Source organism: Microcaecilia unicolor, chromosome 6 (assembly GCF_901765095.1).
Source record: "Microcaecilia unicolor chromosome 6, aMicUni1.1, whole genome shotgun sequence".
In the NCBI taxonomy this organism is placed as follows: domain Eukaryota; kingdom Metazoa; phylum Chordata; class Amphibia; order Gymnophiona; family Siphonopidae; genus Microcaecilia; species Microcaecilia unicolor.
In genome coordinates, this window is record NC_044036.1 from 170,879,767 (window position 1) to 170,906,806 (window position 27,040).

General features: G+C 41.5%; 1 protein-coding gene across 5 annotated transcripts in view; it reads right to left on the reverse strand.

Moving 5' to 3' along the window:
* Positions 1-27,040, reverse strand: part of ATP2B2 (ATPase plasma membrane Ca2+ transporting 2) — a 969,683-nt gene that overhangs the window by 212,767 nt on the left and 729,876 nt on the right. For all 5 annotated transcript variants that reach the window (XM_030205270.1, XM_030205268.1, XM_030205272.1 and 2 more), the window contains 2 exons: positions 20,983-21,147; positions 2,750-2,964 (listed from right to left, as the gene is read on the reverse strand). In XM_030205270.1, the coding sequence (XP_030061130.1) occupies positions 2,750-2,964; positions 20,983-21,147 (380 nt within the window). The remainder of the gene's footprint in view (positions 1-2,749; positions 2,965-20,982; positions 21,148-27,040) is intronic.

A 27,040-nucleotide genomic window follows, 5' to 3' on the forward strand; every position in this document is an offset into this window, starting at 1 on the left:
CTGAACGCAATACTCCAGGTAGGGCCTCACCAACGACTTGTACAGAGGCATCAACACTTCCTTTCTTCTGCTGATCACACCTCTCTCTATACAGCCTAGCAACCTTCTCGCTACGGCCACCGCCTTGTCATACTGTTTTGTCGCCTTCAGATCCTCAGATACTATCACCCCAAGATCCCTCTCCCCTTCAGTACCTATCAGACTCTCACCGCCTAACACATAAGTCTCTCGTGGGTTTCTACTCCCTAAATGCATCACTTTGCATTTCTTCGCATTGAATTTTAATTGCCAAACCTTAGACCATTCTTCTAACTTCCTCAGATCCCTTTTCATGCTTTAACTATTGAATAAGCATAAAATGCATACTAATGCTAAGAAAAATGTTTACATTTTTTTGTTTTTGTTAAAAAATTAATAATGAAAATATGTTATTTGAAAAGTGCTCAGTTCACACGTCAGTCATAAATACCATGACTGGCTGAGTAGAGAACCATCATCGCACTTTGGCGTTCTCAATTATGGGAGACTTTCTGTGTACTCCTTTAGTCAGTTATCAATGAGGCAAACAAAATTAAATGTAAATTCAAAACAAGGTGACCAACAGAACATCAATTATGTGTATCAATAGGTGTTTTTAACTGAAGATAATGTAACCAAATATAAACAGGTAATGTAAAAATCAAATATTGATCCTATAATGAACCGTTCCTTAGCTGTAATAGTAATAGACCACCAAAAGATCTTCACAAGGAAGTATCACAAGTGGCAGAAGATGCTGTCCTCCATTTTAAAGTAAAAGAGTCTTATGTACAACCACAAAAGTTGTTTACTTATCTGTAAATATTTGTAGCTTGCCAAAGTGTCGGAGGCGGATCCTAACTCAGACCAGAGTGTAGTTCCTCAAAGCGGTGTCACGAAATCAAAAAAATTAAAAAGAATAGTGTCAAACATTGTGAAAATCCTAAAGTCCCAAACTATTAGTCCTCGACTCAAATAGCTTGTTACCTGAATCAGCTGAGTTTCAAAATGTCTTCTTCAGGAGGAAGTAACAAATGGGAACTCCAACCACAATTAATCAGTGTAGAGTTCCAATTTGTGTATGAAACTTAAGTCGCGCTATAAAGAATCCGAGGGAGAGCACTTAAATTTAGGTGACCTGTTATAGAATGAGAGGAGATATGTTTAGTTTAGGGCTGTTATTCAGCCAAGTTTTGCAATAAGATCTATGAGATCTCACAGCTACTACCATGAGACTTAGCTCTGTAGCAACAAGAGATGCAATTATATACACACTATCCAGCTCCATTAGGGTTGGGAGAATTGTAGGACATGATGAGAGGTAGGTGACATCACTTTTAGAAGTAAGTACAGCATCTGCCACGCTGGCCTCCCAATGCACCACCATCACCATCCTTCAAATTCTGATCATGCAAGTTCCTCTCAGCGGAGCATGGGCAGAAAATGGGCCGACCCACCAGTGAGCTCTCTGCAAAGCTCACTCAATGTTGACTATGCCCCTGTTGTAAAAGGAAGCTGACCCAGACACCTAGGCGGTCAGACACAAAAACAGGAGGCAGCTCAGCAGGCCTAGAGAAGGAGTGCTAGGAGGAAGGAAGGGGAGGGAGGCTTGGGTCAGAAAGAAGGGTTTGAATGTAGGCATGCACAAGATAGATCAGGGGTAGCCATAGGGGAGGCAGTAAAGGTTAGAGGGGGAGGGTTGGGATGTATGTAATAGAAAGGGAGGTCCAAGGAGTGGAGGGAAGGGGTGGCCACTAGAGGCAGCAAGAAGGGCATTTGAAAAGGTGCAAATGCCATTTTGCAGGCTGCTCCAACAGGCTCACCCACCCTAAGTTCAGGAAGGTACGGGGTCATGTTAAAGCGTTCAGAGGTGTCCTAATCTAATAGAGCATGCAGCAGGAGCTTTCAGACCAAATCAAGATTCAATAGTGGTCAAATATGTAAGTTGTATTGTCACATACTACCATTGGCATGGATGATATCAAAATCATGGGTAGTCCTCCTCTTGTGCGGAGGGGGACCGGTGCCAGAGTAAGAGAAGGTCAGCGGTGCCTACTTCAGATTTGGATGGAACAGGGAGGCTGAAGGCATCAAGAAAGAATCAACGTTTAAGAAAGGGAAAGTGCTTTTACAGCAACCCCTATCAAGGAAGTGATGATAGCGTCTCATGTCTACTGTATATGCCACAGGTGGCGCAGGACTGTGCTTCGTGTAAGACTGAAACAGTTGGAGCTGTGACTCCAAAGACTATACACTCTGTTCAAATGCTCTAGATAGAAATTTCACTTCGTGTATTTAATTGCTTGATATTGTAGGCTGCATGCATGAATGTAACTGCATGATACTGTAGCTGTTTTGCATATGTAAGTAATAGAATGGTGTGACCATAATAAGTTCCACTCTTTGATCGGATAATTTGTCACTTGTTGATATGTGGGGTGTTCTGATGAAAGGTGAGTGCCACAGTGTCGCCTGCCCTGTTTGTGAACTGTCTAAAAAATTACAGTACAGTTTGAAAAGGTAGGCGATTACTGTACTGATTCCTAACTGTACATTTTCATTATATATGGTTTATCACACAGTAGTTATTTATCATTCCCTTGTGAAATGAGCTTGCTTGATTAGAACATTATAAACAATATCATGGAGAGAGCTCAGCAAGTTTCAATGGTGACCTACTTAGCAGAAAAATCATTTGGGCATTTTCCTCTACCAGACTTATGCAACTTACCTTTACAGAATAAGCAAGAGAAATGGTGACAGCGAGTGGGAGTCCTTCAGGAACGGCAACCACCAGCACAGTGACACCGATGATGAAGAATTTAACAAAATACTGAATGTAAATGGGAGTGCATTCAGGCAGCCATGGCTTCTTCTGTACCACAAAGGTGTCAATTGCAAAATAGAGGACCAGAATGATGACCGTGATGGCAGACATCACCAAACCTGTAAATAGAATGCAACATACATAAGTAGCTGAGAATTGGCAAAAAAAACAACAACAAACAAACAAGCAAAAAACCATTGGGGTCCTGTTGGCCCATAGGTATAAAATAGGAAATGCAGCATTTAGCACATTCTAATGTCCATTTGTACGCTGACCCCACTGTCACTGACAGAAACAAACATGCATTGAATTCAGGGCAAAAAAACACCTTTGAAAAAGGAACTACTTATATTTTCATAGTCAAGGGTTTGATATTGTTGCAGAGTACAATGCATGCAGGCAAAAAGGACCATGGTTATAGGCAGGGAAATAGGCATTTTGTGGGCATTCCAAAATTTATGTGCATTTTTATAGAATATGATCCAATGTGCCTAACTCTAGACGCCGGGATTTACATCATATTTTCATTGGTATAAATGGAGGGACATAGTTTTATTTATTTATTTATTTATTTATTTTTATTTATTTTAGCACATTTATATCCCACTTTTTCCTACAGTTTTGCAGGCACAAAGTGGCTTACAATGTACTGATGAGCCTAACGCCAGATCAGTTATTATACAAATACAATCAAATTAAATAGGATAGAAGGAACAGGGTAAAAAAGAAAAAAGGGAAAGGTTAAAGAGTCTAAAATGGTCCACGGATAAGTCATTAGGAAGGACTTTAGGTTATATGTTGAAACCATAGAGAAGACTGTCCGAGATAGGCTGGACCTAGGTAGTTTCCCATTGCTGAGATAGCTCTGGTTAGCTGAACAGCTCTCGGCAAGGCGGTCCATAAGTGGGTGGAGGTGAAGTGGAAAGCAGCCCCTAAGATGAGTGGTGAAGTGATCCGTTCACTCTATGGTGTTCAGACGCAAAAACTAAGTGTCAGGTTTTCAAAGCAGCAACTAGGTTTGTGAGCACTTGGGCCGCTGCCAAGGAGCAGCAGTGGCAGGCAAAACCACCCCAACCAGCACTGGGCTAACACACACACAAAGCAGGGACTGCAGACAGGGATAAGCAAAGCAGGAACACACTGGACAAGAACACTTGGACTGGAACACAGGACTGGAGCAAGGCTTCACCTGCACTTGACCACCCTTCCCCAGGAGTTGAGCCCCTGGGTGCAGGCGGCCGGCAGGACTTACCGGACTGGGCAGGAAATGGATACCAGCAGGAAACACACAACAGAGTCAAGACTACAAGCTGCCAGGCAGCAACTAAGACAGAAACACAGACAGGAGGGAGTCACACAGACAGGAGGGAGTCAGGACTAAAAGCTGTCAAGCAGTCACTAATAAAGAACACAGACACAAGACAAGGAAATGCAGACAAGAAACAAGACTAGGAACTAAACAATAAAACCAAAGCTAACTACACACAAACAAACAAGAACCAGGCAAGAACTCAGAATAAAACTGTACTAGGCAGAAATGCACAGAGCACACCCAAATACCAGGGACCTTAGATGATGCAAAAGCAAACACAGAAGTTTCTAGGTGATTAATAAAGCCCATCAGCTGCTAAATTTCAGCTGCAGCAATCACAAGGCAACTACGGGTGCTGTTCAGGTACAAACAAGGAAAGCAATTCTGGCAGCCCGGAAGATCTGGACTGAACTGGGCTGAAGTCTGGAACGGGTGACAGTAAACAGACAGTCCATTGCAACCACCAGGTCTGGCCACCAGAGGGCGAGGTGAGCAGAGACAAGGAAACGGTCACAAACGTGACACTAAGTGGTCCCAAAGGCGCTGCTCAACAGGTGGAGATCGGGTCAGGAGACTAAATTGATCATGTGGCAGGCTGGGTTGAAAGAGGCTCAGACGGAGTACGGCAGAAGGAGACCCGGAGAGCAGTGTTTTAGGCACTAGGATATCAATTAAGCACATTCTATATACCACGCCTAAATATAGGTGCCCCTTATAGAATACACTTAGGCGTAAATGTTTTCCGTGTGGATTTTCTAGGCACCATATATAGAATTTTCCCCCATAGCACACAAATGCTGATGCACAAATTTACGCCTGCTCAGAAGAAGGCATAAATAATGTGTATCTACTCTACACATCCACAAACATATTTGATAAAATATGGACATATATCACAACCTCGCCTCCTCTCCAGCCAAACTATATCCCTGGGAATGCCTACACTCAGAACCCCAGATTCTGTATAGGATGCCCAAATTTGGGTGTGGAAATGTGGGCATAGATCCCAGATGCATGCATAAACTAATTAGTCAATTAGGCATTAACAATCAATTATTGCAGTTAATCAGCACTAATTAGAAGTTACGCATGCCTATGCCCTATGCTCCACTCTATAACATGCATGCCTAAATTTCATGGTGTGCAACTCAAAGTGGAGCGTAGCCATAGGAGGGGAATGAGCAGGTCAGCTGCATTTTCAGAAATTAGGCGCGATGTTACAGAATACTTGGATTTGCGTGCCAGGATTTACACTTGTTTTTGGCAGGCACAATTCCTCATGCCCACAGTTAGGCGCGGGAAGCACGCTACGCTAGTATTCTGTAAAGGGTGCTCTGCACAGAACTTAGCGCAGATCTTAACAGTGCTTAACTTTGAGCGCCATTTACTGAATCCAGACCAAATGGCGTTAAAGTACATGCACACTTTCTCCCCAGATTATATATGGTGACTAAAGTTGCATATGCAAATCAGTACGTATAGATAATTTGCACATGCAACTTAACTGTTTAACAAGCTAATCAGCGCTAATTGGCTGCTAACAAGCAATTATCGGCACTGATTGGCACTAACTAGAATTTATGGGCTTAACTTTCTAAGCGTATTCTGTAAAGTGCAGCATGTAAATTTTAATGAGTGGATCGCAAAAAAGGATGTATCCATGGAAGTGGCATAAACATTCCTGAAAATTATGCGCACTGTTACAGAATATGCCTGACCCGCGCCTATATAAGACGTGGGCATTTACACCAGGTCTTAGTTGGCATAAATGGCTGCGCCTAAATTTTAGTCATGGGAATGGCCACTAAACGTCTTCTATAAATCGCGCCTAATATTAGATACTGTTTCTAGAATAGCACTAAGCGCAGTTTTTTCGGTGCTGATATTTTTGGCGTACATTTTACGTGCGTAAGCAGTTGCGCAATTTTCTAAAAGCTCTTTTCTGCATCTACAACAGTCTTTACGCGCAGAAGAAGCTTTATATAGGGTCAGTATTTTTTTTCCATGCAAGTTTAGTGATGCTTGCCTTTTGGGGAACATTTCTGCCTGAGTCTCCTTAAATATCTTTTAACAGTCTTTTGGTTTTTTCAAGGGCCATATGCTGAAATTATGTCTCTCTCCTTTTCTCTGCCTTCTCATATAGCCTGTAATATTGTGATGAATTCTCTAGGTTTAAGAGGTGATGGATTTCAACACACTCAAAGGAAGGGGGTTGTTACTCAAGGAATAGTGAAATTATAGAACAAATTGTCAGCAGAATTAGTTATGGCTATAATACTAAATCAATTTAAAAGAAAATGAAGACAAGATTTTAGAGGTCAAAGATTTGGTGGGTATGAACATCTAGCTGCAGAAATGTCTACAAATATTGGGTATTTTCCTCTTGGCTTTTAATCACTATGTAGAGAGGGCAGTTAGATATTCCAAAAGAGTTGAGCTCGATGGACCTCTGGTCTTCTGTCACTTAACTATGCAATGATGTAATAATCCTGGACCTTCTCAACATTGTGCAAAAGGTTGGAACACTCAGCAGCAGGAATTGAGATATCAAGGCCACATAATTATACCTTCATAGTACTTACACAGAACAGATATTGACTCTGTTAGATGTGCAGAAAACATACTACCTAAATTCTTCATATGTCATGCTATGCTGTAATATTTATTATAAACAAATTTGGTCCTTGATAGATGCGATCCTTACATACCGCTTTCCTGCCCCTGAATATTTGTGAGTCCATAAAGAAGAGCTGAGGCATAAGGTAATCTCTTCTGAGTAGACGTTTTGCTAGGAATGACAGGAGAGAACTAAGCCAGTAGGTACTTCTATGCACTCTTTCTTCAGGGCCCCTAGGAATACAATATTTGCTATGTTCTAGTCATAGTATAGGGCCCAATTTTCAAAAAGGCTATCCTAAGTTTAGCCTTCTATGCTAGGCTCCTATTTCCAGTTAAACTTAGGAGCCTAAGTTTTCAGCAAAAAATTTATATTAACTTAGGAGCTGAAAAGTTACGCTTACAAATTTAGGACTGCCATTCATTTGACTAAATTTATGAACCTAATTTATGGGCTTAGTACTGAAAATCAGTGTTAACTTTGTTTCCCTGCCCTAAATCTGCTTCTGTTGAAAACCGTGGGAGCCTGGGCCCAAAGTCATTGAGCACAAAATGTTGTCTCGCCCACCTGCTCTTCAACCCTACCATGTTCTCCGTGCCCCATGCCCAATATAGCTAACTGGTCAGATAGAGCCACACAAAAGTCTGTCCTATCTTTGACCTCTTAGCTATGAAAGTACCATCCCTAACTCCACTCTTGGCTGATCTGTGTTCCAAAGTTGACTCGCACGCCAATTCTGAGCCCTCTCCAGGTCCACCTGTCCCCAACCAAACATTCCCCCAAACCACCTCCCACCCTCACTCTTGGTACTTACCCAAGAGTGATCCCTGGCAATCTAGTGGGTCTCCTTCTCCTCCTGCCCCATCAGCAGAAGGCTCAAAATGGCAGTGCTGACCCTAGTGGTAGTCTTGCACTGCTACTGTCAGAGGTCAGCCTTCCATATAAGTGCTGGGGAGAAATTGGAATTGGGGGAAGGGCCAAGTTTGTGCCCAAAGAACTGACAAGAGTTTACTATAAATACGACTCTAATCAGTATTATTTAAAATGTTTTTACAGAATATATCTTCTTACTTTATCAATGTTATAATATATTTTATCTAACCTGAATATGCAAAACAATCAGCATTATCTTACTATCTTTCCCCCCCCCCCCCAAAGAATAAGGATCTTTTTCCCATAGTCAAACTTAAATTCAGTTTTTATATGCAATCAAAATAGTAACAAACACTTCAGAATCCAGCTGACATCCATGGATGAGAGCCAAAACCCATGATACTCATGATTGTGCATTGCTTTGCCAAGAGTGCTCCCAGGGAAGCCTCCCTTGACAACTCTATGTGTGTGATGTTTCAATGAATTTTTAAATGCAGAGCAATTCTGCCCCTCCCCCCATCATCAGCCGGTTTATTATTTATTTTGGCGTCACCAAATATATACAGAGTTTCTCTGCTAACACTGAGGATTTCTTGCCATCAACAAGTTTGAACTGTCAGTTTTATTATTAAAGAGTCTCATAGCACTTTTAATCCAAAACAATTTCAATCAAATTCAAACTGTCATTGCAAAGCAGATCTAAAGTAAATGATAATCCAACTAAAATCAAAGCCAGAAATTCTAGATACCAGGGAATAAAATGGTCTGCTGAAGGTCACAGAAAGAATTAACGGCACAGAAGTCCTGAAATACTTCAGGATTTCTCCTAAATCCATTAATTTTGAGTTTAGGATTTAACTATTTCCCATATCCTGGATTTTAAGATCTCTCTAACATACAAAATCATAATTACGGGAGAATTTGGTATAGACACGGCAAAACAACCACATATAGCCAAATTATTACGTATTTTTATTCAAGTTGCCTTAAAATTGTTATGTCAAAACTGGAAAGACTTTACAAAGTTATCCCACGATATGTGGTGGAACACAGTATGTCTATATGCTAAATATGAAAAAGTTGCAGCGGAGAAATGCGGCTCCCTTATAGCATTTAATAAAACCTGGTCCCCTATACTTAATTACTCATCCAGTTAATATTAAGAATTATTATAATTCATGCAACTATAAATGGGTACTAATTACATATATATGTATATTTTCTTTTCTTTACCTCTAACATTTAATCAGTATGCTTACTCCTATAGATGTACATTACCTGTAATGAAACAGAATCAGGGATCTTAGAGCTGTTGTAAGCAATGTCTATAAATCTTCTATAAGTCAGTGTACATAATCTAACTTGTTAATTTGTTATTAAGTCATTGGTCCTTTCTTATTGTTATTTCAAAAAACAATAAAAATGATTGAAAAAAAAAAAGGATTTCTCCTAAATCCCAGGTGACTGGTCTAACCCTTAGACTCCTCTTCCTCTGCTATTCTGTAGATTAGTGTGTCTTAAACACAATGGGCCTTATTTGTATTGATGAGAAGGACTGAAAATAGTTGAGACATTAGCACCAAACTAAGGGATGTAGCCCAAGTTAATAACTTATCCCTTGAGTCTCACCACAAAATGGAATTTAAACTAATCACTAAGGGTGTGCATTGATTTGAAATGGCATGCAATTTTTAATTTATATTTTTATTAGAAATTTTAATGTTTGGACAACACATTAGATTATACCCTGAATTTCATAAGTGTATGACATCAAAAGCTGTAACAATCAAAAATATAGCATGCCCCCTCCCCAACCCATCCCTAAACTATGCCTAAACCTGAACCATGTGGTTGTTAACCCAAAACAGCAGGAAAAAATCCTGAAATGTTTTTTTTTTCCCAGTGTCAATAGTGCATACTACTACTCAAATAGTATGCACTATTGCTCAGTAATTTATCAGCTGATGCCCTATTGAAGAATAGCGTGCACTATTTCAGCAATAAGGTGCACTAATGTATCATAGGGTGCTTAGGGGTAAATTCTATAAATAGTGCCTAAAAATTGGCACTGAAAAAACCCATTTAAGCGGTATCCTATAAGACACCTAATGTTCAGGGAGGTTTATAGAACACACTTAAGTGGAGAGTCACACATGAATTTAGACTCAGCCATTTGCTCCAATGAAAATGTGGTGCAAATGCCCCTCACCTAAATTTACATATGGAGCACCATTATTCTGTAATTACATGTGTAACTCAAAGTCATGCTCCCATTCCACCCTAAACCACCCTTGACCCTCCTATTTCCACGCCCTCTTTTTTTGAACATATGTAAATTTTAGGTGTGGATCCCGCATCTAACTTTATATGCTTTGGGCTCAATTAAATCTAAATAGGGCAAATAATTGTTAAAAAAAAACAATTATTGTCACTAATTGGCTTATTATTCAATTAAATTGTGTGTGCAAATCAGGAACACCCCTAAATTTGCATGTGCAGTTTTTAGTGACCTTTACAGAATCAGGGGGGTTAATATGTAACAGCATATGCGATTGATGATATTAATGATATTGCCCCAAATTCAAACTAAAATCAAAATTAAAAAAAAAAAACATTAAAAGAGACAAAACACAAAAAAATGAACAAAATGAAAAATCCAATAAACAACATGGGAAACTAAACAAAATGCACACCCCTACAAATGGTATACTGGGGGTTTTGCTTTCTGTGTGGCCTCTTGTGAAGGAGCAGCGACCAATGAAACTGCACATTCACCTATGCTCATGTACAGAAAAGATTCTATTAGTTCAGTAAAGGCATTTCAGTTTCATTTCATTATTACATACTGCAGTTCCAAGAGCTCAGTATGGGACTACAAAGCAAAACAACACACATACATAATTAAAAAATTAGACAGAAGACAGATTAAATTACAGCAGTAAATCAAACCCAGAGGCAACAATAATTAAAATAGTCAGCAACTATAGACATGTAGAAACAACAAAATAAGCAGAGGAAAGCAATCGATAAGATAAAAGCCAATACATTAATTTTCTAAATTAACTGGTGGATAATCGTGTCTCAACTTGGTAGTCTAACTTTTGGAGTACTGCAAAATGTTGGCTTTATCAGCAACCTTTTTTAATGTGTATGTATGTCGCCATATGATGTTTTGATGTTCTTTACCATCTTGATGCAGATGACATATTATATATAGGTTCTTAGGCACTCCCCCCTCCCCCCACATATCCCTGATACTGCACTGAATTAACCACACTCCTCAAAAACTTCCAGAAGGTCCCCCTCAGTGTAGACCTTTGCTTGGCTGCCATCTTGGTCAGATCGGCATCTGCAATGGAGGCCAGGACCCAAAAGTAGTCCACTGAAAATGGGGGCCACATTTTTGTTATAAACACCAGGAACAAGGCTCACCAACAATGTGATATTCAAATATAAACATCTCCACATCACCAGTTACAGAAACCCCACTAATAGAGAGCAATGAGCCGATTGCTTAATAATAGCTCGTACTACTGCTGAATCAGAGCGCAAAACCACCATATCATGCACCAAAGAACCCCTTAATGGTTAGTACAGTAGGCTGAGAACCTGGGAAAATGGGTTCAATTCCCACTGTGGCTCCTTGTAATCATGGGCAGGTCACCTTAATTTTGATTGCCTCACGTACAGAAACAGAGATTTTGAGCCCAATAGGGAAGGAGAAAGAACTTGCATATAATAAACTCTAAACTGCTTTGGTTGTACAACAGAAAGGTGGTACTGGAAATCACTTACCCATTTTGCATTTCACTGCTTTTGGCATGTATCTAAATTTGAAGCTGATAATGTGCTGACTGAGACTAAGGACATAGAAATATCTGAAGATCCTGAATGCAGTCTTGCTTTAAGATCATTTGTTTTATTTTTTTTTTTTTATCACATAATACATTTATATTCGGCCTGGCACAGACTGCAGAGGCTTTGCCTCAGGTGCACAAGAACTTAGCAGCTAGGAAACCACAAGTTCACTATAGTAGAGGAACAATAAAATCCCACAGGAAGTACAAAGGTAAAAGGACAGTGGGAGGTGGGCTCTTCTAGTACAAACCAAATGTATTCAGAAGTTCAAAGAAGCAACCTTTATTGATGCTTGAAGACTCAGATTTGACACAGCACTGTGTTTCGGCAATAATGTCTGCCTCAGAAATGTATAGTAATACAGAAATATATACAGTGGTGGAAATAAGTATTTGATCCCTTGCTGATTTTGTAAGTTTGCCCACTGACAAAGACATGAGCAGCCCATAATTGAAGGGTAGGTTATTGGTAACAGTGAGAGATAGCACATCACAAATTAAATCCGGAAAATCACATTGTGGAAAGTATATGAATTTATTTGCATTCTGCAGAGGGAAATAAGTATTTAATCCCTCTGGCAAACAAGACCTAATACTTGGTGGCAAAACCCTTGTTGGCAAGCACAGCGGTCAGACGTCTTCTGTAGTTGATGATGAGGTTTGCACACATGTCAGGAGGAATTTTGGTCCACTCCTCTTTGCAGATCATCTCTAATCATTAAGAGTTCTGGGCTGTCGCTTGGCAACTCGCAGCTTCAGCTCCCTCCATAAGTTTTCAATGGGATTAAGGTCTGGTGACTGGCTAGGCCACTCCATGACCCTAATGTGCTTCTTCCTGAGCCACTCCTTTGTTGCCTTGGCTGTATGTTTTGGGTCATTGTCGTGCTGGAAGACCCCAGCCACGACCCATTTTTAAGGCCCTGGCGGAGGGAAGGAGGTTGTCACTCAGAATTGTACGGTACATGGCCCCATCCATTCTCCCATTGATGCGGTGAAGTAGTCCTGTGCCCTTAGCAGAGAAACACCCCCAAAACATAACATTTCCACCTCCATGCTTGACAGTGGGGACGGTTGTTCTTTGGGTCATAGGCAGCATTTCTCTTCCTCCAAACACGGCGAGTTGAGTTCATGCCAAAGAGCTCAATTTTTGTCTCATCTGACCACAGCACCTTCTCCCAATCACTCTCGGCATCATCCAGGTGTTCACTGGCAAACTTCAGACGGGCCGTCACATGTGCCTTCCGGAGCAGGGGGACCTTGCGGGCACTGCAGGATTGCAATCCGTTATGTCGTAATGTGTTACCAATGGTTTTCGTGGTGACAGTGGTCCCAGCTGCCTTGAGATCATTGACAAGTTCCCCCCTTGTAGTTGTAGGCTGATTTCTAACCTTCCTCATGATCAAGGATACCCCACGAGGTGAGATTTTGCGTGGAGCCCCAGATCTTTGTCGATTGACAGTCATTTGTACTTCTTCCATTTTCTTACTATGGCACCAACAGTTGTCTCCTTCTCGCCCAGCGTCTTACTGATGGTTTTGTAGCCCATTCCAGCCTTGTGCAGGTGTATGATCTTGTCCCTGACATCCTTAGACAGCTCCTTGCTCTTGGCCATTTTGTAGAGGTTAGAGTCTGACTGATTCACTGAGTCTGTGGACAGGTGTCTTTCATACAGGTGACCATTGCCGACAGCTGTCTGTCATGCAGGTAACGAGTTGATTTGGAGCATCTACCTGGTCTGTAGGGGCCAGATCTCTTACTGGTTGGTGGGGGATCAAATACTTATTTCCCTCTGCAGAATGCAAATAAATTCATATACTTTCCACAATGTGATTTTCCGGATTTAATTTGTGATGTGCTATCTCTCACTGTTACCAATAACCTACCCTTCAATTATGGGCTGCTCATGTCTTTGTCAGTGGGCAAACTTACAAAATCAGCAAGGGATCAAATACTTATTTCCACCACTGTATATATATATATATATATATATATATATATATATATATATATATATATATATATAAGCTGCTCACAATTAGCAAGAAATGATGTTCCAAAATGAAAAAAACTAACCTTTCTACTAAGTCTATAAATAGGAACCACCCAAAGGGTCAATGTGACAAAACTAATGAATGGTCTATGGAAACACATAGAGGGGCATAATCGAATGGGGCGCCCAAGTTTTCCTGGGGCCGTCCTCGCAGGATGGCTCCATGAAGGGGTGGAGAAACCCATTGAAACAAGATGGGCGTCCATCTTTCGTTTCGATAATACGATCGGGGACGCCCAAATCTCAACATTTAGGTCGACCTTAGAGATGATCGCCCCCAGTTTTCGGCCATAAAGGAAAACGAGGACGCCCATCTTAGAAACGACCAAATCCAAGCAATTTGGTCATGGGAGGAGCCAACATTCGTAGTGCACTGGTCCCCTTCACATGCCAGGACACCAACCAGGCACCCTAGGGAGCACTGCAGTGGACTTCAGAAATTGCTCCCAGGTGCATAGCTCCCTTACCTTGTGTGCTGAGCCCCCCAAAACCCACTATCCACAACTGTACACCAATACCATAGCCCTAAGAGGTGAAGGGGGCACCTACATGTGGGTACAGTGGGTTTCTGGTGGGTTTTGAAGGGCTCATATTTACCACCACAAGTGTAACAGGTAGGGGGGATGGGTCTGGGTCCGTCTGCCTGAAGTGCACTGCACCCACTAAAACTGCTCCAGGGACCTGCATACTGCTGTGATGGAGCTGGGTATGACATTTGAGGCTGGCATAGAGGCTGCCAAAAAAATTTTAAGTTTTTTTGAGAGTGGGAGGGGGTTGGTGACCAATGGGGGAGTAAGGGCAGGTCATCCCCGATTCCCTCCGGTGGTCATCTGGTCAGTTCGGGCACTTTTTTGAGGCTTGGTTGCAAGAAAAAATGGACCAAGTTGGTCAAATGCTCGTAAGGGACGCCCTTCTTTTTTCCATTATCGGCCGAGGACGCCCATCTCTTAAGTACGTCCCAGTCCCACCTTCGCTACACTGCCGACCCCTCCCCCCCCCGGGAACTTTGGTCGTCTCCGCGACGGAAAGCAGTTGAGGGCGCCCAAAATCGGCTTTTGATTATGCCGATTTGGGCGACCCTGAGACAAGGACGCACATCTCCCGATTTGTGTCGGAAGATGGGCGCCCTTCTCTTTTGAAAATAAGCCTGATAATGTACCAAAACAATCAGTAAATGGTCCACAGAGACACATGGAGGTGCATTTTCGATATGACATCTAAGTCCGACTTTGGACATTTTGCACAAAACGTTCAAAATCTGAGTAGGATAGAAGGTCATTTTCGAAAAAGAATAATTCCTATTTTTTTTTTTTTTTCGAAAATACTGTGAAGGTTTTGTGCTTTGGACGTTTGTTTTTTTGGTCCATTTCTGGAAAAAAAAAAAAACCCCAAATAAGTGCAAAACATAGAAATTCATGCCATTTTAGTAGACTTATCCCCCAGACATCCCAGGAGAGCAATGGGGCACCCTACAGGGCATTTCTGTGCACTTCATAAAAATGCTCACAGGTCCACATCTCACCTTTGCTCCCTTATCTTGTTCCCCGAATTCTCCAAAACCAATTCAAAACCCACTACCCCCCCCCCCCCTATACACGACTACAATAGCCTTTATGGATGAAGGGGCACCTATATGTAGGTACAGTAGAGTTTTGGTGACTTTGGGGGGGGGGGGGTGAAAGTTTCTACCATAAATGTGACAGGTAGAGAAAGATAGGGACGTGAGTCCCCCGCTCCATACTATACTGCACCAACCACTACATTACTCCTGGGACCTCCTTGCTGCTCTAATATACCTGTCTTTAACATCTGAAGCTGTCATAGAAGCTGGTAAGTCATATTTTTATTCATATAGAAACTTATGTGAATTGTTTATTAAATACATGCATATGCATGTACTTTACATGCTAATATTTAAATGTTTTAAGCTTCAATCTAAGTGTCTGTGGCAAAATGTCTCAAAAGTGGCACAAAGCACTAGATAGACATTATTCACAGGAGTGGAGGAGTAGCCCAATGGTTAGTGCAGTGGCCTTTGAGTATGGCAACCTGGGTTCAATTCCCACTGCAGCTCCCTGTGACTTTGGGCAAGTCATTAAACCCTCCATTGTTCCAGATACAAAAACATAGGTTGTGAGCTCTCTAGGGACAAAGAAAGTACCTGCATATAAAGAGTATAGCACTACATAAGTCTAGCAGTTTTATAGAAATGATTAGTAGTAAATCATTCAAGTTGCAATTTACAAAACTCAGATTTGAGATGGGTTTTCTCCACGGTTCATCTAAATCACAAGGAGGCAAGTTGGGGTGTGTTCTGGGTGGGTCCAGAATTTCTTTATTTTCCCAGGATAATGGAACAAGATAAAAATATCTAGGGCAAAAATTGGGGCATTTTTATCTGGATCGGTTTCAATCACGACTAACTCACAAAAAAGTGAGTTAGTCATAGAGGCTGGTAACCTAACTAACCGATGAAGGGATTAAGGCATGATATTCCTTAATCCCTCAGTGATCACTTGACCCCTGCCCACCCCCAAAGATGTGACAGTCATAGTACATACCAGGATCTGTCACTGCTTCAGATATTATGGCCAGTCCTATTAGAGCAACAAGTGGTCCCTGGAGTAGACTAGTGGTCAGTGAAGTGGACTGTAGAAAAAGAGACCCAGGTCCATATCCCATTCTAACTAGTGCACTTATGGGGAAAATTGTGAGCCTTCCAAAACCTACAAAATACCAACTGTACCTATAGATAGGAGATACCTGCAGACCTGAGGGCTTTTCTAGTGGTATACAGTTGGGTACAGTAGGTTTTTAGATGTTTCTGGAAGGCTCACAATATAAAATAAGGGTATTAAGGTGGGATACGTACCTGGAACATCTGGAAATTAGAGATTTTTGAAACAAAAAAAAATAGACATTTTTCTGGTTCGAAAATTGTTATGTTCAGGATGAAAATTTTAAACATTTTCACCAAAACATCACAAATGGATTTGGACATCATATCAAAAATGCCCCTCTATGTGTCTTTATAAAATAGTCTAGAAATATGTGCCTGTTTGGTCTTAACCAACAGGCAACCTGTTATAAAATTACTCTCTGTAAGTTCTAAATTGAAGTTTCTGAATCACTTTGATCTTCACCAGACCTAGATTTTAGCCATCATCTTCCAAAGGTATGAAAGGGCCTTTTTAATTCTTAAAGGCACTCAGTGAACCAGGGGGAAACCTGACATTTTACACGAGTTTCCAAGGTCTATAAAAGTTCTGAATTTCATACTGAAAAGATTCCATCCACAGATGGACAAAAGTATGCAAACATATTTGAAATATGAATTGTTGAAACCTTAAAACGCATAACTTCTTATGGTACTTGAGGACTGGGATTCACCATCCCTGTTTTATGATGTTGTAATGGAGTGCTCAAGTCTGACAGATATCTCAAAGCTCCCCAATCATCCCTTACTGTGTACTGTGCAGTGTATAATGGGTTTCTGAGGATGAAGTGTTTTGTAACTACCCATTGATTGTTTTTTCTGACTGCTATTTTACAGACAGCTTTGATGTTTTCCCAAGAGCTTCTCTGATAATACAGCCATGGCTAAGTAAATCAATTTCACAGGGGGAAAAAAACAACTCTTTTTTCCCCCAGAAAGATTTTTCAATTGCACATATTTTGATATTTTGTTGAGTCGGTGTATAAGACTTGCATATATTTAAATAAGCTTTATTCTATTTGACATACCACATTAAATGCCTTCCAAGGGAAATAAATGGTTTACTGGGGGAAATGTTTCTGTCACAAAAACAAAACTGAAATGCAACAACTGGATAAGTCTCTATTCCCTTGAGTCAATACTTGCTGGAAGCACCTGAAGCAGTCTGTTGAAATAGATCTCTACCAACTTTGCAAACCTAGATTTGTCAGAATGGGAACATTTATAACAGGGTGCTTAAGCAGAAAATGAAAAAGATACCTTCCTATCCCTATGTTATAAAGGCTACATTAGAGGTGCTTTAATAACAAGCTGAACTATGACCAAAAGTGCACATATTCTCATGCAGGGATTTTACACCTGTTCCAAAGGTGTCACTGAGTTTGTGTACTCTATCCGTTTTCATTCAGACTATCTCCCAAATTCTATATATGGCGCCTTAAGCTGTGAGCACTAATTTGGCCGCATGGTCAAATTACGCACACAAATTAATTGATTAACAAGCCAATCAGCACTAATAATTGGTACTTAGCAACCAATTAGCAGTACTAATTGGTTTTAATTAGAATTTATGTGTACAACCTTCTTGGCTTATAATGTTGTATGTGTAAATTCTAATGCGCGCAGTCGAAAAGGCAGTGTGGCCATGGGCATGGAATGGGTGGGTTGCGGGTATTTCAAAAAACTATGCGCACTATTATGGAATACACCCGATCTGTGCCTAACTTCGGCGCAGGTATTTAGGCCTGTTTTTATGTGGCCTAAATGGGTGTGCCTAAATTTTAATCACAAGAATGGCGCCTAACTTTAGGCGTAGTTTATAGAATCACACTAACCGTGTAGTTTTTCTGTGACAATTTTTAAGGCACCATTGTCAACATGAGTACTTACACTCGCATATACAACCATGAAATGTTATAAAAGCCCCTTTTCTGAATGTAAAACTCTTTTGAAAATTACCTCCATTTAAGGTTATTCTCCTTTACAAAATAGTTCAAACTCTGTTAAGTGTTTTGAGGAGCATTTGTATTTGGAATCTCTCATACGTGTGATCTAGACTGACCACTGTTGGAAACAAGATACTGGGCTATCCGTTCACCAATGAAACACATCTCTGATATACTGATTGAAAAGACTTTATAGACCAAAGTTATTTTATATGGCAAGATAATCCAGTCACTTATGCAGTCTGATATGAGGAAGACTAAGTGACAGTCGGTTTGCAGCGTTTTATGGTCCAGCACCTTACTCCCCTGGAGTTTCTGAAACAGGGATCTCTGTTGGACATTCAAATACAGCTTTAAAAATAAAAAGATAACTTGTTGCTGTTTATAGTTTACTTTGGAGCGCCTTGGTTTCAGACTGCATATGTAACTAGATTATCTTGCCATATAAAATAACTTTGGTCTATATTTGGGTCTTCTCATTCAGTGTATCAGAGTCTCTTGGATTATGATTAGTGTCTCATCAATATATGGACAGAGAGATTTACAAATATTAAAATATCATTAAAATGTTCAAAAATATTGGAGTTAATGCAGGAGACTCATGATGTATAGATCAGTCATGTGAGCTGATTGGCAGCTTGTTTCATTGAGACTAAATGCTGTGCTGTAGGTGTAGTCTATACTGAAATCTCCTATACTCCTAAAACATCTTTTTCCCTCTCAGCCACTCTTCTAAGTTTAGAGTCCTGGTGATATTTTGAGGGATTGATTCTAAATTTTCTACTACAGTTTATTTTTACCTCTCCCTGTTGAGGTTTCTTCAAGGTTTTGAAGTGTTTTGAGTTGTACCTACAGTTTGTGGACAGCAAAGAATAGGCCATTCCACAGATTTCTGATTGGATTGAGATTGAGGCTCTAACTGGGCCACTCAAGGCAATTATCCTCTAATTCTGTAAAAGTCACCAAAAATTCTGCACGCAAATTTGGGCACACACCAAATTTGCACGCAATTTAATTATATAACAAGTTAATTAGCGTCAATAATTGGCTTTTTAACAAGCAATTACTGGCATTGATTCAATTTAATTGAACTTTACATGTGTAAATTTAAATGTTATATGCGATCTGAAAAAGGGGGTGCAAAAATTGGAGGGTCATGGACAGAATGGGGCGTTTCCTACAATTAACATGCATAGCTATAGAATAAAGGTGAACCCCGCCTAATTTAGGTAGGTACATTTGCACCACGTTGCAGCTGGTGCAAATGGCCATGTCTAATTTTAGGCATGATTCCCAGGTGTAAGATCTATTCTATAAACCCTGCCTAACTTTAACCACGGTTTATAGAATAGCGCTTTTTTTCAGAGCTGATTTTTTTGTACCATATATAGAATCTAGCCCTAAAGGGCAATTCTAAACATGGGCACATAAAGATAGGTGCCAATTGTGCACATAACATTATAGAATAATAGCACTTATGCATGTGACTGATACCACTAAGTAGCAATTATGCTTGTGTGTGCTAGGTGCTATTTTATAATATATGTGCGGGAGACATAAGCATGTATGGAGTACGGGTATGTCATGGGAGATACACACGTAACTAATAGAATACTATAAGTTGCGTGCACTTCAGTGCACAATTGGGTGCCAATAGTTACAACTACTATTAACTTGGTGTAACTGTTGGTGCCTAACTTTAGGAGAGCCAATGCCCACTTGCGCTAGTATTCTATAATAGAATCTTGGTGTCAGGATGCCATTATAGAATTGGCACTAAGCACATGGCATCCTGGAAGCCCCCTTCCAATCTCCTTTCCCCTGGAAATAGAAAAGCAGCCCCTTTCCAATCCCTCCTCCCTCCCAACTCCATCAGAAGAAGACTCACTCTTCTGATCCCCCTCCCTGTCTCCCTCCCCCAGAAGTGTAGAAGCAACTCCCCCTCATCATCTTCCGCCCTCCTTTCTCACCTTCCCCCTTGAGGGTTAGAAGGACCAACTAGGCCCACCCCTGAAGGCCCCCCCTGGAACTACCAGGACATGTCCTGGTGGTCCGTTGGAGTCCAAGGGAGAGAAGTTATGTCAACCTGCTCCTGTCTCTGGCGGCTGACTCCTCAAAATGGCTGCCACAACTATACCATATGACTTTAGGACCCTTTGCACACTAATGGACATTAATGTATGTTAAGTGACTACTGGCCCATCGATATAAAATGGGATGTGCAACATTTAGAGTGCGCTAAAGTCAGCATATACTAAGCTTTAGTAAAAGAACCCTTATATTTCCATTTGAAGAACTTTTTAAGGGAACACTTATACTTCTGATATGAAAAGCAGGCAAGAGTAAACATTTCTATGCACATTGTAGGCCAATCTGACTGTGAACATAGTTGCATAGTAACATAGTAGATGATGGCACACAACGACCTGTAAGGCCCATCCAATCTGCCCAACAAGATAAACTCATAGCATAAGGTATGATGTGATATTACTTATGTATACCTTATGCTATGAGTTTATCTTGTTGGGCAGACTGGATGGTCCAAACTTTTGACAGACGTATAGCAACCCAGTTAGGATATGTTATTCAGATCTAATGATATATTACACGACTTACATAAAAGAACAGGAAAACAGATTTCAGTAACGGTTTCAGTCTTCTCCATTGCTAAATGAATAGAGACCCGAGAATTACTGTTCATTGGTTATCTTGTGCAAACCAATGAAGCCTTGCGGTGGTACATTAGTTTGTCTTATTGTCACGTACCTGCTTTGCCTATCTGTACTGCCAGTTTGGTCAGCTTGCCTTGAAGGACCGACTTCTCCTTCTTGTGTAAGTTTGCTTTTTTCTTGTCTTTATCATCTCCTTCTCCGCCTTCTGCACTCTTCAAGGGCTGCATCTCCATAGCGGCAGCTCCATCCTGCTGCTTGGCTAGCAAGGCAGAAAAGAAAGCTATTAATAATTTCTTTCGAATACACACTAATTTCACATATCTATAGTCTGTAATCGCATCAATGGTGTACTTACGGGTGGGCAGAGGCGGTAATAACAGTTGGCGCGTGCTGCTTGGTTACCGTGCATGGGTAGCGTGTGAGCCCTTACCGCTAGGTCAATGGGTGGTGCTAAGTGCTCAGGTCGTAAATAGGTGCGCACTAGTTCTAATTTCAGTGCATGCCCGTTTCCCAGCCCACTAACTAAAGCCATTTTTTCCCAGCTGAGGTAAAAAAAATAAAATGGCCCAGCGTGCTCTCAAAACACATGCCCACACTACTGCAGGCCACTTTTTACCACAGCTTAGTAAAAGGACCCCTATCTATAGTAAAGAGAAAAGTCTCAGCCACTAGATATTTACAGTTCAGAAGCTGAGAATAAGGCTGTTAATTATTTTGCATTATTTATTTATTACATTTGTATCCCGCGCTTTCCCACTCGAGGCAGGTTCAATGCGGCTTACATAGTAATAGGGGTTACAAGGTATAGCAGAGAGAATACAAGCTGTGGTATAACAGAATAATGATGGAGATATACAGATAGGTGGGATGGGCAAGTAAGAAGGGGGTAGGAGAGGCAGGAGGGGGAAGGTTGAAATGAGCAAGGGATAAGGGGGTGAGGGTGGCCAGAGGAGGGAATAGATTGAGGGATAACATAGGGGGAGTTGATGGAAGACGTGGTCTAAGTCATAGTCTTTCTCAAGTGATTAGGAGTTGGGTAGAAATAAATATGATTTAAAAGTTTAAAAATTAGCACACAGGACTGGAAATTAAAGCTATTAGTTCCACAAAGTGATTGATTTGAATGTGTAAAGAAGAATTCCTTCTAGAGAAAAGGAATTCAGTATTCATCTCAACCTGTTCTATTGTATAACCTAGAGTAGATTTCCCAAGTTAGCCCTGGACTACCCTTAGCCAGTCTGCATTAAGGATATCTATGATGAATATGCATGAGATACATTTCAATGCATTACTTCAATTGCATACAAATCTATTTCATGCATATTCATTGTGGATAGCCTGAAAACCAGACTGACTAGGGGGTACCCCAAAAACTAGCTTGAGAAGTACTTGTTTAATTGAAACTGATGATCAGTATTATAGGCTACTAGACAGCTGTCCCTTTAACATGGCACAGATGATACTGCTCCTTTAAATCTCTCTTTGTGGACTGTCCTTGCCTTTAAGGTCATCTATAATAGATTCAGCATTTTTTCCTAAATAGAACATAACCCGTTTTTCATCATAAGGGAGTTTATTTTAATAAAATAACCCTCAAAGGAAAGAAAATCTCATCTTCCAAATTATTTAATTAGCTCTATAAAGTACTGTATATTAGGGATATAAATCATATGACCTTTCCTCAAGGTTATATAAGTTGATCTAAATAAAAAGTGAGAAGCAAATGGAACACATTTAGATAATATTGCCAAATATAGGGGTCCTTTTGCTAAACTATATTAAAAAAGTGGACTTAGCAAGTCTTTCCCACTTGCTAAGACTATTTTCAGTACAGCCATAAAAATGCCTTTTTTTTTGGGGGGGGGGGGGGGGGGGGGGGCATTAATAGCCATGCACCAATGTAGCTGTTAGCACAAACTAGAGTAGAGTTTCCAGTACAGTGATACCTTGGTTTTCATCGATAATCCGTCCGAAAACAATCGGCGAAATCCGAAACCAACGAAAACCAAGGCAATTATTTTCATATGAATTAAAAAAAAGCACAAAAACACTGGAAAGCAATGGAATTGTTTGGCTAGAAGCGAGAAACACCACATTGAGCAAAAGAATGCGTTTTCGCAAAATTAGCAGCGAGATCACCTGGGCATGCCGACAAAATCCGAGGCAAACTGACGAAATCCGAGACAAATTTTTCGCAGAAAAAAATCAACGAAAACCAAAACTGACGATAACCGAAGTCAACGAAAACCGAGGTATTACTGTACTTACTTAGGGGCCCTTTTGCTAAGAAGCATAGGTCCCTAGGCGCACCCAATGAACGACAATTAGGAACTACTGTCCGGCTACCGCGTGGCCCAGGCATTAAATTTCATTTTTTTTACATGCGCCCCACTACACGCTCTGGAAAATTTCCTGTACATGGTGCTAACCGGGCAGTAATCGGCATTGTACGCACACTGACGATTACCACCCGGTTAACGCATGAGACCTTACCACTAAGTCAATGGGTGGTGGTAAGGTCTCAGGCCCAAAATGGATGCGCGCCAATTTTCATTTTGACGCACGTCCATTTTCAGCAAAAATGTTAAAAAGGCATATTTTTACAGGTGTGCTGAAAAATAATTCTGTGTGAGCCCAAAACACGCGTCTACACTACCGCAGGCCATTTTTCAGTGTGCCTTTGTAAAAGGGGCCCCATATTTAGCCCCTTCCTCTGCAATCTAGCCCAGCCATCATAGTGATTGCCCTCAGCGAGCATCAAAAGATCCTTTTGGATCCCAGTATGTACACATTTGGAGGGTAATTTTATCATAGGGCACCCAGGCAGGAAAGATACATAAACAGATGATGTATGTATCTTATAAAGGCAACTTCCTTAGACAACAGGAACAGGTATTTATACCTGTTCTGACCCTGACACACATTTTCTGTTCTTTTTTTCACATGTGTATTTCATGAATTATGCACCTAAATTGCAACTCCGTCAAACTCTTGCTCAGGCAATGCCTTTGCGTATATCACATGAAAGCAGGCACTGTGTTGTCCTAGCACTTATTTTTAAGTGTCTTTATGAAAGATAACTTCTTATAACACCTACCTGAGTCAGTGCATAAAACACTACTCAATAAGAAGTGGAGGAGTAGTTTAGTAACATAGTAGATGACGGCAGAAAAAGACCTGCACGGTCCATCTAGTCTGCCCAACAATTTAAACTCATACGTACTACTTTATGTGTATACCTGACCATGATTTGTTTCTGCCATTTTCAGGGCATAGACCGTAGAAGTCTGCCCAGAAAAAGGCCCACCTCCCAACCACCAGCCCCGCCTCCCCCCACCGGCGCTGCCACTCAATCTCGGCTAAGGATCCATTCCTTCCAAACAGGATTCCTTTATGTTTATCCCATGCATTTTTGAATTCTGTTACCGTTTTCATCTTCACCACCTCCCGCGGGAGGGCATTCCAAGCATCCACCACTCTCTCCATGAAAAAATACTTCCTAACATTTTTCTTGAGTCTGCCCCACTTCAATCTCATTTCATGTCCTCTCGTTTTACCACCTTCCCATCTCCGGAAAAGGTTCGTTTGCGGATTTATAACTTTCAAATATTTGAACGTCTGTAGTTAAAGTAGTGAGCTAAAAACTTTGAAAGCCAGATTCAACTCCCACTGCTGTTCCTTGTCATCTGGGAAAATTCACTTAGGGGCCCTTTTACTAAGGCTCGCCAAAAAAATGGCCTTTGCTGGTGTAGGCTTGTGTATTGGATGTACGCGGGTCCATTTTTCAGTGTGCCTACGAAAAAAGGCCTTTTTTTGCCGAAAATGGAAATGCGGTAAAATTAAAACGAGCGCACATCCATTTTGGGCCTGAGAACTTACCGCCACCCACTGACTTAGCGATAAGGTCTCACGCATTAACCGGGCAGTAATCGTCTGTTCGTGTACACTGCTGATTACCAACTGGTTAGCGCCACGCGGTAGAAAATAGAAAATATTTTCTGCCGTGCATTCTGGATGCGTGTCAAAAATAGAATTACCATCCGGGGCACGCAGTAGCTGGGTAGTGGTTCTAATTTGACACACGTTGGATGCGCTTAGGCACCTATGCACCTTAGTAAAAGGGCCCCTTAGGGGTCTTTTATGAAAGTGTTTTAAGTCCCAATACATGCTTAGAGTGCAGGAAAATACATACTGCAAAACGTCTTAAAGCATTTTGCAGTAATGTTGCATTTGCTGCATGCTAAGTATATGCTAACTAATATTTTAAAATATATTTTGGAAGAGGGCGTGCCATGGGTGGAGAATGGGCATGTATGTGTTAACCAGTTAGTGTTTTCCGATTAGTGTGCTAACTAGTCAACACAGAGTTAACGTGGGAGCACGTAGGGTGGCATTCTATAAATGCTGCTGAGATTTTGGCACCAGAAAAAATTGATGCAGAGCATCTAATATAATAATTTGCTCCTTCAATGTTCCAATGAGGCTACCTGGGTTCGTAACCATCTCCTGACGTCACTCTCCCGCAGTAGAAGCCTGCGTGCCTGATGTCAGGAGATGTTACTGTGGTTGCCTCTGTCTCGCTGTCTTCAGACTCTGCATCGCTGCCGCTCTCCTCCGCAGCCCCACGTCCCTCTCACTTCCTGCTCAGGTATCGGTGCCGGTTGTTCCATCTTCACTTACCAAGTCAGGGTTATGGTGGCCGCCACGGCCCTTTTCTCTCTCTCAGCTGTGGTCCCGCCCTTGCAGAAACAGGAAATGAGGGCGGGACCACAGCTGAGAGAGAGAAAAGGGCTGAGCCTGCATGCCTTTTACCGCTGCTGCCGGCCGCCGTAACCCCAACGAGGTAGTCAAGATGGCTTTCAAACTTCGTAGGGAGGGGGCCTGGAACTGGAAGTGAGGGAGGGAGGAAGGGATGGATGACGACCCTGGAACTGGGAGGGAGGGAGGACCCTGGAACTGGGAGGGAAGGAGAAGGGAGGGAGGGGCGACCCTGGAACTCGGAGGGAGGGAGGGAGGCGGTGGGTGGCACACACTCTCAATCTCACATACACACTCTCTCTCTCACAGACACACTCGCACCCAGTCTCACTCTCTCTCTCTGTCACACACAGTCGCACATTCACTCTCTCGCTCGCTCACACAGACACTCTCACACACACTCTCTCAAACATACACACTCTGAGGAAAACATTGCTAGCGCCCGTTTCATTTCTTTCAGAAACGGGCCTTTTTTACTAGTTATTCTATAAACAGCACTCCGGGTCAAATATCCTTTATAGAACAGCGCTTATAGGGGCCCTTTTACAAAGGCCTACTGAAAATGGCCTGCAGTAGTGTAGACGCCTGTTTTGGGTGCGCACAGAATCATTTTTCAGCGCACCTGTAAAAAATGGCTTTTAAAAATTTTAGCCAAAAATGGACGTGCAGCAAGAATGAAAATTGCCGCGTGTCCATTTTGGGTCTGAGATCTTACCGCCAGCCATTGACCTAGCAGTAAGGTCTCACACGGTAACTGGGTGGTAATGGTCTATGCGAGTAGAATGATGATTACCACCCGATTACTGCCCACGCGGCAGAAAATAAAAGCATTTTCCAGCGCGCCTAGCGGACGTGCGTCAAAAATGAAATTACTGCAAGGGACATGCGGTAGACAGGTGGTAACTCAAAATTGACGTGCGTTGAGCTCACATAGGCGCCTACGCAGCTTAGTAAGATGGTCCCTTAGTCCATTTATATGCCAAAAGTTGGGCACCAGTATTTACGTCAGTTGAAAGTTGGTGTAAATGCCAGCACCCAACTCCAGGCATTTTGGCGCAGAAATGGAGTTAGTCGTTTCCAGAAATAGAGCTATTCAGCTTTTAGGAACACCCCAGTCACTCCCCTGGCCATGTCCCCTTTTGAGTTGTGCACTAGAGGATTTAGGAGTGGGGGGTTATAGAATAGGGCACGGGGAGGTGCACATGCAAATTTCAATTATTGCCAATTAACTGTAACGATTGTTAACATCAATTAACTGCAACTAATTGGCTTGTAAGCAAATTAATTTGTGCACGGGTCAAAGATCTGCATACAAAATTTTGGCGCTGAAATCTCAGTACCATATAGAATCTAGTGGTTGGTGCCTCCTAAAGAGAAGGCAATAAGTGCTCATG